Source organism: Peromyscus maniculatus, chromosome 9, assembly GCF_049852395.1.
Source record: "Peromyscus maniculatus bairdii isolate BWxNUB_F1_BW_parent chromosome 9, HU_Pman_BW_mat_3.1, whole genome shotgun sequence".
NCBI lineage: Eukaryota > Metazoa > Chordata > Mammalia > Rodentia > Cricetidae > Peromyscus > Peromyscus maniculatus.
Window position 1 is genome coordinate 3892466 of NC_134860.1, and position 12455 is coordinate 3904920.

General features: G+C 50.0%; 1 protein-coding gene across 10 annotated transcripts in view; it reads right to left on the reverse strand.

Moving 5' to 3' along the window:
- Positions 1-12455, reverse strand: part of Cacna1d (calcium voltage-gated channel subunit alpha1 D) — a 462187-nt gene that overhangs the window by 6720 nt on the left and 443012 nt on the right. For 9 of the 10 annotated variants that reach the window (XM_076544143.1, XM_076544146.1, XM_076544141.1 and 6 more), the window contains 5 exons: positions 5396-5509; positions 4329-4693; positions 3650-3676; positions 2329-2478; positions 638-801 (listed from right to left, as the gene is read on the reverse strand). In XM_076544143.1, the coding sequence (XP_076400258.1) occupies positions 638-801; positions 2329-2478; positions 3650-3676; positions 4329-4693; positions 5396-5509 (820 nt within the window). The remainder of the gene's footprint in view (positions 1-637; positions 802-2328; positions 2479-3649; positions 3677-4328; positions 4694-5395; positions 5510-12455) is intronic. The other variant, XM_076544148.1, reaches the window with a different exon arrangement.

Sequence of the window (12455 nt, forward strand, 5' to 3'; positions counted from 1 at the left end):
GGCAGAGACTTAGGAATAACCATGGCTACAGGAGAAAGGAAAGCCCCATTTCTTCCTGGGCCAGAGGGGGCCTGCTCCTTCTGGGGGTCAATCAGGGCCCTGTCCTGCCCTGTGAGCGGACAACAATGGCACACCTAAAGCAATGTTCGAGTGAGGGAAGGAAGGGGGAGGAGAGGAGGGTCCCCAGGATGGACCCAGGTGCTACTCAGAGGCAGGGGTTCTCAAGACAGTCCTGGGCCAGGGTGCTCTAACTCTGAATTCCTCCTTCCCATCAGAGGATCAGTTTCCCCACTTAGGAGTGGGAGAGGAGTCGGGCTGACTCTATGAGTCTTGCCCACCTCTCAGGATGGATGCAAGCTCAAAGACCATGCATGCCCTGTGCACAAAACGCCTCTTCTTAGATATGAGTGTGAGAGTTTGGGGTTACCCTCTGCCTCTCCCTTTCCTCTGAAGGAACCAGTTATGGGGATACAGACAACAGACAGGCAAGCATGGTCTACCAGGGTACTGGCTGGTCTTAAGAGTGAGCAGCAGCTCCATGGCAGCACAGATCCATCATTTATCCCATGGGTGGGACACGGGGCGGGCTTGGTACCCTCTGGGAAGCTTCACCCTGAACAAGAAAACTGGGCCTCACATGGTGGGGTGGGAGGTAGAAGGCGTCTCCTCGGAGATCTCCGTGAGTCATAGCCAGTGGGTGAGTCATCGTCTTCTAAGCAGCCTTGGGGGTGATGGTAGCCTCGGGGCCTCTCAAAGTCCATGGAGCTGCCTGGGTACCTGTTGTAATAGTTGTAGTTTTGTCTGGCCGTCGGCAAGAGAAAAACAAGAGGGTACACATAAAGTTCTGGGCGACAAGCCTTGACCCAGCTCTGACAAACCCTACCCTGCCCCCTTCCTTTTGCAGTCAGTCCTGAGTGGTGGGAGCCCCAAGGTGAAGAGCAAGGACCATCCGAGGAACCCGGGGCTTATGACAAGCCACGTGATCGTTGTTTGCGTGCCAGATACAGGCCCCAAGCCAATGGTAATCACACGGACCTTGTCAGCCTGACTACCCTTTATTTATCTCCTGGAGACCATTGTCCCAAGGACCTGCCCTCTCCAGGAACCAGGCACAGGACATGGAGCTAAGAGAATGCCATTGGCATGCAGGCCCAGTATAACATGAAACAGGGGAGGGCATGGAAGGCTCCATGGTTGGGTTCCTGTTTGAGCGGCAGTTTTAACTCCAAAATGAAGAGGCTGGCTTGTTCCTGCTGTTAAAGTAGACTGAGCTAGCAGAGATGGCCATCTAAGAGGGGGACCTGGGATGAACAAGCCCCAGAAGTGGGATCCACAGGTCCATCTGGCTCCAAATCAGTGAACATGGAAGCTGGGTGTTAGTGGGAGGTGGTGCCCCACAGATAAAGGTCAGGCTGTGTCTCAGGTGCCAGACATGGCCTTATCATAGCACCATTTCAACGTTGTGGGCCCCCCAACCTGATAAGATAGTGATGTGTAGGTCAGGGGGGATGGTGGTAGGTGATTTTGTCTTCCTGTACTAGCTGCAATGTCCCAAATCAAAGTCTCTATTTAAAAAAAAGATTTGTTTTCATTTTATTATATGAGTGTTTTGTGCACATCTATGTATGCCTTATACATGCAGTGCCCACAGAGGCCAGAAGAGGGCATCAGTTCCCCTTGGAGCTGGAGTGAGTGACAGCTGCCAGTGAGTGCTACAGACTGACCCTGAGTCCCCTGGGTCCTCTGCAAGTCCTGCTCTTCACCCCCGAGCTGTAACTCCAGTACTGCAAAGTGCCTGCGTTAGCGAGCAGCATTTTTTCTGTAGGGCAGACGTTGGGAGAGGCACCTCTGTCCTAAGCTCTTGTCCCCTGACCCCCAGGTGACTCTGTCATTGGAGCAGGAAGCAGGGGCCATTCACTGAACCCGCAGCCAAGCTGCTATGGAAGCACAGTTAAGAACTCATCTCGCAGGCCAGGCGTGGTGGTGCACACCTTTAACCCCAACACTCGAGAGGTGGAAGCGGGTGGGTCTCCGTGAGTTTGAGGACAGCCTGGTCCACACAGTGAGTTCCAGGACAGCCGGGGCTATGTAGAGAGGCCCTGTCTCGAAAATACCCGTCCCCCTATAAAAGAACTCATCGCTGAGATGACAGAGGTCTGTGAGCCGTGGCAGGTTCAGTTCTCAGAGGCCCCAAGTGAAAGAAGGCAACTCGAACTCCTGCTTTGATGTTCGGGGGAATCCGGAGCGTGGCTACCTGAGCACCGAGCAGGAGCAGAAAGACTGGGGGAGGGCTGGTCTCCTGCACTCCGCCCAGAATGACGCCCTCACCTGCTCCAAGTGGGAGAGCTGTTGTCCTCACAACACTCCTCACTACTGAAATACTCCTGCTCCCCCAAGCAGTAGGGGTCTCTAAAGTAGCCAGGTGTCTCGGGGTCTTCTCGGCAAATCGTTGGAAGCTGTTCATCTCCTGACTCAGACCTGCAGTTGGGAAAGAGATCTGAGAGCTTGCGGAGGCGGCACCCAGCTCCTCCAGTCCTCCTCAGAGCGCCTGCTTCTTCCTACACACTCCCGCCCCTAACAATGTGACTACTCAGGCTCTGGCCAAGATGCTCCGTGCCCTGCCCATGCGCCTGTGCATCTGGGGGTTTGTGCTTGTGGTCTTGGTACGGGGGCCAAACCACTGTGCCTAGGAACCTTGAGACCTAGACACAGATGTAATTTGAGTAACAGAGCAAGACAGGCCCATTCTGTGGGGATGCTGCATTCTGTAGTCAGGAGTCCCCAAGAAAAGACACGAGGTTCCCACACTCACTCCTACCCACTCCAGCCCCAGCCGGTGTGACTTCAGAACCTGGGACTGAAGCCTCTGTCTTGCTGACTGCTCCCTGTCAGATGGGGCTATTGGAGGCGTTCTGGCTTTCCCTAGAAAGTGTTCCTGGAAAATGTCTCCTGAGGTCTCCACAGGCTGCCCTGTCCCAGGTCAGCATAGCATTTCTATGCAGCCTGCCGCCTCCTGGCCTCAAGCTGTGGGAGGCCCAGTGGACTCAGCGGCACCAACCCAGAGCACCTCACTAGCTCACTCCTTGGGCCTAGGGCCTCCTGGTCTTATTGGAAGCAACTAGCCCGGAGCCCTTTCTTCTCCTGTCCCCATTAAAATAACCATTCTACTCCTAATTCAGCCCACATCAACTCACTTACATGAGACTTACCCCCGTGCGCGTGCGCACGCACACACACACACACACACACACACACACACACACACACACACACGAGGGGCATAGGAAAGTTAGCCCAAGGGATCTGGTGCCTAGTTTACAGGATGTCTGGGCTTTGCTTCTCCTAGGCCTATATGAGAATCTGGACCCCCAAAGCAACTGGACCTGCCCAGATACCCAGGGACAGAGGAAGGGGGAAGACCAGAGGGTACCAGTACTTGGAGGGCGACAGCATCTATGCCTGGACCTAAAAGTTCTTTTGCTAGAAATCAGTGGGAATTGCTCATTCATGGATGCAAGCTCTGGCATTCTGAAACGCCATTAGGTGACTTGACTAAGAGACGTCCTTCTTCTTCCTTGGCCCTGAGCAAAAGTGGTGGGTCACAGGGCAGCATGGCATTCAAAGCAAAGACAGAGGAACGAGCACCTACCGAATGTAAGTTTCATAATAGCGGGTTCTATCCAGGAAAGGCATACCATGAGAGGGAGGGAGAAGAGAAGAGTTAGACATTTCCAAAGACACTGAAGCGCAGACACCAGCCCGCCTTCTGGAGTGGGGGTGGGCAAACTACAGTGTGCTGTCCGTGTATGGGCTACTATCTGTTTTCATGTGGCCCATGAGCTCGGAAGAGAGCTCACATTTATAGAGGGCGGAAAACCAAGTAAGAAGAGAGGCCCCTCTTCCTTCCTAAGTGTACCAAACACAGCTCGTGGGAACATGACTGCACTGGCTCACTGAAGAAGGCTCTTCCTGCCTCCACCCTGCCGCGGCAAAGCTGGGTAGGTTTGGGAGACACTGAGTGGTCCTCGAACACTCACATATGGTCCCTTTACAGGAGAAATCCACCAACCCCCAGCCCCACGTGTTGTCATAACTGGGAAAAGTGGATTTTGTGGCTGCTGTTGTTTTAAGAGAACAACCCCTGCTGCAGGATGGCAGACAGTGGGTGGCCCCTTATGTGGTAGCTCCCTCACAGGGAGCTGAGTGGCACTCAAGTTCACATACAAACGTCTTCAGGGAATTACCATGTGCCAGAGCACAGCACAGAAAGACTCGCCCTGCTCTGCAGAATGGACAAGGGCAGACATTGCATCACCTTTCAAGGTTACCTTTTAATACTGGACCTTCTTTGAAGCTCTCGATCATGCTTGTAGGAGTAATGCCCATTTTCAGACACATGCTCAAGGTTCCCAATGCTGGGCCGCTTTCCGTGGGCAGCTTTGGACATATTGGCATTATTGAGATTGGCATTTGTTGAGGTGGGAACTTGCTTCCCTATGGAATTATGGTTATGATGGTTATGACACACCGAATTTCCTGCTGGAGGAAACAGCGGTTTCTCAGTATCACTTGCAGGTGGAATTGAAGGCCTTTGGACATGCAGGGGACGGTGGGTGGTATTGGTCTGCTGAAGGGAATCTCTCCTATCACTATTAACATGATTGACATGGTTTCCAAGCAGGGCACCATTTCTCTGCAAAATAATGGGAGACAACACCAGGTAATTTAACAAGTATTTGATGCAGGCTAGCTACGTTAGGTCATTTTTTTTTTTTTTCTACATGAAACACAAATTCTAGGCAAGCTCCAGAGGATCCCTGTGAAACAACCGGAGTGTCTCAGTGGTCAGGTGAACGTACTCATGTGGCAGTTGGCCCACCTGAAATGAGGAAGGTTACCAAGTCCTGAGCTGGGGACCAAGTTCTCTGCTGCCCCCTGGGTATGTTCTTCCAGTCGCTCCAAGATGAGGTGACTTAAGCCCAGCTGGCTTGGTGAGTAGCCCCAAGGTGGGGGTACTTGACATTTTCTCTGAGCTTTGAGGTTGAGGGCTGGCTGGCAGATCAAAGAACTGGGCTAGAGCAGAAGGAGGGCAGCGTGGACAGCTGCTAGAAAGACCCAGAATGTTCCTGCCCTCTGGTCAGTTGGCGGTGGCCAAGCTGAGAAGCTGACGGCTGGGGTGGGGGAAAGCTCAGGAGAGGGGGTGGTCTGGCCCGCAAGGGGTGCTGGTGAGTAGAGAGGTCCCAGGGTGGAGAGGGGCAGGTCGTGGTGGCCCCTCCAGACCCTGCCACTGGTATATAAGTTCTCCACACTCCTCTGTGGGTCAGAACCACCCCAACCAAAGTCCTGCCCCACTATCTCCATGTGGCCAATGAGGAGCTAGGCGTGGAATAATTACTTTGAATACATCGTCTTCGTCTGCTTTTGATTCTTCTGGGTCGTCATCTTGCAAGTCACAGGAGATAGCACGCCGGATTTCTGGCCCAATGTCATGCAGAGTCCTTAATCCCGCCTAGGTCAATGAAAATGGCAGAACAGGTTAGAGACCAAGGGGCCCTGATCCAGCCTGATGGAGCAACGAGAGGGAGGCCTTTTCTCCAAAGGCCACTCCAAGGAACTAATGTGACAGGAGGTCACAGTGGTACTAGGTTGGAGTGCTTAAAGCCCGGGATCAAGTAACTTCCTCTGCAAATACCCCTCCTACAGCATACTACCTGGCTACCAGTACTAGGGACTGTCACAGCCAAGAATGCATGCCCCTGACTAATTGACAGACTTCAGACAGGCTGATGCAGAGAACCACATCCGGAGCCCTGAACAGGACAAGGAATATCACCTGGTCATTAAAAAAAAATGAGGGAACAAGAATTTCATGGCTGCATGGAGGCTGAGCTGCCCAGGTGCAGGTAAGCAAGCAGCCATCCGGGCCAATGACTCACTGTAAAGCATGGAACAGGTGAGTGACATCATCCACTGCAGTCACCGGCACACTCAGGTCACAAGGAAACACATCAACAGTCACACAGGCTTAGGTTGCTGTGCAGTGGGGCCACCCAAGCCTTCAGGGTCCCCTTGGCTTATAGTTCACGCAGGCTGAGAACTCACCAGCACAGGGATCAGGATTCTGAAAGCCACACAAACGGAGGTCTTGCTACCATCTCTAGGCAGTACAAGACCCATGGGTGACAGCTCTAGGCTCTGCACTTCCCCCCAGACCCTCTCTGCTGGCCTTCTTCAGCCCAAGGGATCTGTCAGGACAGGCCTGGCCAAGCCTCTGCATTGTCCCACAGCTGTGCTGGAGAAACATTATGAAGGGCACGTGGCCTCTCGAGAGGGGGAGGGGGGTCACTAGCTCTGAGAACTTTGAATCTCAGCATTAATTTGAAGAAGGCCAAGATGCTGACTTCAGACTAAGAGGGGCTTCATCCTTTTCCACAGTTTCTCTCTGGTCTTGGGTCCTACTCCAGTGTCCAGGCACCACCAATAGCAGCCACTTGCAATCCAGGACTCTAAGCTCACAAAGCACCTAAGGCACCAGCTGGGCAAGCATCCTTCAGCAGCTTGTGCTCCGACCTTAGGGTCATTTGCAGAGGAAAGCTGTGGAGTGCTGGGTTCCTGGGTGGAGACCACTTCCCTATACTTTCTCCTCAGCACCACACAGAAAGTGAGGAGCTTTGGGAAGGACTGAGATAAAGAACGGTGTCCATGCCTGAGACACTCATGTGGTAGGATAGATGCCGGGGGGGGGGGGGGGGGGGGAGGGAAAGGGGAGGGGAGGGGAGGGAGCAGAGTGGGACGAAGCAGGCTGGAACCCTGGTGTGAGGATACTCAAACTGGTCTTCTGCAGACATCAGTGATGACAGTGGTTAATTAAGAATGTTAAGCTGTTCAGAAATTTCTCAAGCAGCCCTTTATAAAAGCAACCACATCTACAACATCATCTAGCTCATTAGATGGTTCTGCAAAAAAAAGGGCAGATGGGCTGGCTTGGTCCAAACCCTTCTGTGACTGGAGACCAGTGGGTCCTTCTGCTTTATGAATTACAGGGACAAAACTCATGCTAGGAGTCAAAGCTTTATGAGTCCTTCCTAGGAGTGCTAGGCAAAGGAAGCTTAGTTCCCAGGGCAGGGGGACAAACACACACATTTCTAACTAAAACCCAAAGCATAAGCATGGTGCCCTAAATTTATTACACATCAAAAAACATGGTAATGAAGTATGTCTAACATACAATGCAGAGGAAGGGAAAGACAGGCGTATCCCAGCGTCCCAGAACAGTTCATGATGTGGCCACAAAAGTTACTTTCTTTTTTGCTGTCCTCAGATCACAGGCACTAATGCACATGTGCTTTTGAAAGCACTTGCGTGCTTGTGCGCGCGCGCACACACACACACATACACGCATGCACACATTCACACATGCATACTCCTTCTCTCAAGATGGCTAAGTCTAGTATATTTTCTAGGTCTGTAGCAGACCCACCTCTATTCCTCAAGAATACCATGAAGGCAACCCCAGTGTGTGTTGGTGGAGGCTCTTACCCAGCACAGGTACAGGCATGTGAAGAAAGGCCATACCCATTCATTCAGTTTTCTAGGGTGTAATTATCAAGAGACAATAAATCAGACAGTCCCCTTGTCTGATTTTGGGAGAAAGATCTGTTACATATTTGAGGTTCAAACAAGAGGAGACATGCTTGAAATACCTGCTGCTGTGTCCACAAAATAAACATGGGTTATATTCACTCTGATCAACACTCCCAGGTAAACTGTGCACATCCATGCATATTTTCAAGGCATAGAGACCGGGAACATTCCCCAGCTTAAACAACAGTCTTACTGTCATTTAACTAACTGGACTAGGTATGATTAAAAGAAATAGAAAACTATTTATTTGGATAATTTTTAACATCATCCTCTGTTGATGAGTTGACATTTCACTGAAATACACATGTAACAGTTGCATAATGAAAACAGAAACTGTCTCCAGCACATCTTCAGAGTTCACAAGATTAGGATTCGGTTGACAAGAATGGGCAGTAAACAGACACAGGACAGAGGGTTTGTTTGCAACATAAATCATGGAGAGGGTTGAGAGGTGGCTCGGGGTACCACTTCCCAAAACAAATCAGGACAACAGATTTATTAAAGAGACAGCAAAGGAGGAGAGAAGGCATCCCTCTCCCCAGGTGTGCGAGCGGAGGGTCTGGAAACCATGATCCTAGTTTGCAAAGCGTGCCAGGTTAAGAGTGGGGCTGGCTTCACTCTCCTGCGTAGGGCCTGGGGACAGGGGACCAACACATAGGTTCCCAACGAGAATTGAAATGAAGCTGAAGCACAGCACCCTGAATTTATTACATATCACAAAACATGAGAAGGAACATTGTTCTAGCACACATATCAGGCTAAAAGGTAGCTTAGGCTGTTCCAAAATCCCACAGGCACAGACTCCAGTTCCAGAAGTACAGACAACTGCCTTAAACCCTCACAGAAATTACTTAGCTGTTCACAACACGAAATTTTCTTTCTTGAAAAAAAAAAAAAACAAAACACTTTACAGTCAGTAAAATTTTCTAGTCTTTCATATTTTGTATAAGTATCTATCTCTATCAGCAAAAATATTATTTTAATTTAAAATGTGGTCATTAGCACTTAAACCCACACAAAGCCATATAAAGTCATTCCATTAACATCACAGTAGAGTTATGGTTTTGAATAAACACAGAATTGCTATAAAATATAAACATTATTGACTTGTTTTAAGATGTCCAATCTTACAAAATATTAAACAGAATCAAGCCTAGTTTCTGGTTGACTTTAAAATGCTAGCTGTTATCATAAATATTTGTTTAAAAAAGAAATGTTGGCGCTTCGCCTGTAGACTGTTCCTTTAAGTTTTAGACACCATTTATATTGGAATTTTATAGATATTTACTCTACTTAATGATTAATTCACCAAAAATAAATTCTCTCTCGCATTTCTGAAGCAACAGCATAAGATGATGTCCTGCTGTGGAGCAGGGATGCCCACTCAGGGCTGAGTGCTGTCTATCTGGATGCATCTGAAAAGCTCTGGCTGCCTCTCCCCCAGACGAGCTCCCTGTGACATGCCAGCCATCTGCCAGCTCTCATCTCCACAGCATGCACACACAACCAACCAGAAACCCACCCCAGACCTACGCTGTAGCAGTGGAGGAGAGAGAGGCAAGTCTCTAGGCGGCCCTCGGAGAGACCCTCCATCTTCTCAGTGTGGGTGCCAGGGCTCCGGACTCCTGCCAGAGAATGCTATCCCGGCACAGCCTGCTCTTCAACCCAGACATGCCTCATTCAGCCAGAGCCAGCTCTACGCAGTCACCTCGCTATTGACAAGTTCTGGTTAATTGGGGGGGGGGCAGGATTTGGCTCACACTCAATTACAGAGGACAGTTTTAGCCTAGCTCTATTAGAAGACAGGGCTGGAGATTAAATTCTGATAGAATGAACTTGCTTATCTACAGGCTGTCTTCCGCCTCTTCTGCATACATGGGCACACCCCTAATTTTATCATTGCTTTCCTCCAGGGAAAATGTCATGGTGTGGCCTTTGTATCCATTGTGAACAGTCCTTCTGCTAGATATAAAGAGTTAGAATCATGGGCACGACACCCCATTACTCATCTACAGAGAGCCCTCCTCTCCTTGAATAGTCTGAGGTAACATCAGATCACGAGTTTCTGAGGGGCATCCCTGGGCTGTAACAGTGATGTGTGCCACCACACTCAGAAAGCTGAAGGGGACATTTAAGAACTTCACCTAAGTAACCGATGATTCTTCTCTCTGCAGAGGACTCAAGGCAGCTGTCTGCTGCAGTTCCACCTCATTTTTGCTGGGGACTGAAACAGGGCCTATAAATGCTAAGCAGGCACCGCTGAGCCACACTCCCAACCCTTCCTTCCACCCTGCTCGGTGGTTTACGTTTAACATCAGAACTGGAGACATTTTTGCATGCTTCCTAAAAAATGCAGAGAGCATTATATAAAATTTAGGTTCCTTTGATTGCGTCATATCCTGTCATTGTGAGCCTACTTACTAAGGAAGGATGAGCCAGGATGATGGCAATCATTTAGCGATCGGCTAAATAACCTTCTGGAATAGTTACAGGCTAGGAATCCTGAACCCTAGCTTTGTTCTTCCCAGAATGCAAAGTCAACCAATCTGCAGGGAGACAGAGGGTGGTAACCGAGTCTCAACCACACACTCCTGTCAAGGTTGCCCTTCTTCTGACGATCTTAGGCAGCCTATCACACCACGCCCACAGCACGGGAAGGATAAACATCATCACACACACCCTCATTCTCACTTGTGCTACCCAGAGGTGGTGAGTATTCGGAACACATTTCTAATTGAGCACTCACCAATCCTAACCATTGCTCTCCCAGATCAGCACAGATAGTGAGGTTTGACCATACCACATGATCCTTGGCCTGAATTAGATGGACATGTGGGCTGCATGCGCAGAGGAGCAGAAGCATTCTAGTGATCAGTGCTGCAGCCACACAGGAACCTCTGGAGCACACACAGATGGTCAGAAGGAGGCTGCAGAATCTTCTGCCTTTAAGGGGAACTTTGGGTCATCTCCCCAGGGCACTGTATTTCAAGGTGTGTCATGGACCTCATGGCATCCTGAGACTCCTTCGGGGATTCATGAGGTCACTGAGATTTGTGTAATACTGGATGTCCCTGGCCTTGTACACTCTCATTTTCTCATGAGCATGCGATGAGGGTTCCAAAGGCTGAGTGACATGGTGATGTTACCACCACCCCACCACCCCGGCATCTTTGTGCTTACGTGTTCTGGTGTTTATAAAATTGATCAGCTTTGATTTACAAGATGGTAAATATTGATATACAAGGGTTCTGGATAAATTTTAAGACTAGGGAAGGCCCTAAGACCAAGATGTTTGAGAACTGCTGACCAATCCATCCTCCAGCAAACAACCCTGCAGTGACCTCCGCTCAGCTTCCTGAGCCTGTGACTCTCCACCTCTGTCCACCGTACGGTTTCTCTAAGCTGGCCTCTGCCCCTTCCTCTCAAGTTCCAGGACTGCAGGCAGGCACCACCCTGTCTGCTGCCTTCAGCACTTCACCATGGGTTGTTTCCCCATTCTCTCAAAGGGCCAACTTTCTCAGGCCTAAGGAGAGTAAGTTCACCCAGGCACCCACCCACCTGAGAACCCTAAGTTTTACTTACCAAGGTCCTTCCTACGGATAACTGAGCAGTGATATGTTAGGCTATGGAAGGATGCTAGGTGCATATTAGTAGATCACATGCTATCCTAATAAGAGCCTTTGCTCTTAGATCATTTGCCTTCCCTTCTTTTTCCATGAAGGATTTGGAGACGTAGTGATGACTCCTGTCAGTACAGACCAACCTCCCTCTTCCGGAAAACTCTGCCAATCAGACTGTGGGCTAATTCCGAATTGGGTCATTCCATGACATTTGGTTCTGAGAAGAGCCTGCTTCCCACCCGACCTTTGCTTCTCTGCGATGGATGCTGGTCTCTGTCACATCTGATCCAAGAGCTAAAAGTTTAGCACCATGGATTCAGGCACTGGGTACCAGGTTTGCTGCGCTTGTTTTTGAAAACTTTAAGCATGGAATCTGAGTAGTCCTCTCTATCTCCCTCTTCACTGGATGCTTACTCTTCTGCCAGGGCTCCGAGAACAGAATGACAGGCTTCTGTGGTTTGACTGTGACCTGAATGTCAGGAAGCCTGGCCCACTGTGTGTGGAAGCTGGGGGCAGTCCTCTCCACTGTTGGATGTAGTAGCCTGAAGTAGCCTTGGCTGCTGACCAACCAACTCTGCTCCTTAGCAACACAGCCGGGCCCAAAGGGGCACCATTTCCAAGGATTTTTTTTTTTAAGTCAGGCTTGTAAGTAAATCAACATTTCGTAGCTTCTATGGGTTTAGGTGATACATAGAGAAAAGCTGGTATAACTGGACCCATTAGAACATGAGGCTGTAGAAACAGAAGTGATACCAAGGCCACAGTAGGGAGTGTGGGTCAGGGGAGCTGCTTGCCTAAGGGACAATCATTTTTTTTTCACCTATGTCTACAAGGCTGGCCAATTTCCCTCTCAGGGGTGATGTATGAGATCTCTCTGCTACAGTGGCTACCCAACACCCTGCCCAATCTACACAGCGGTGATTCCAGAGGCCCTGCTAGGATGAGCATTAGCCCTGTGGTTGCTGGAGCATGGAGAAATGTGGAGGAGGGGCCAGGCTGTTGGCCCTATCTGAGAGACTTGGATGCTAGAGGCAACAGCTGTGGTATAGCATTAATACTAACCCCAAGGGGGCAGGCATACCAGTGTGTATGTCTTGGCTCATGCATCCCACACAACCCATGGGGAGTCTTCAAACCACAAGGGTAGATAAAACCCACGTGAGTTCCCAGCCTCCCTAGTGTATGCGCAAG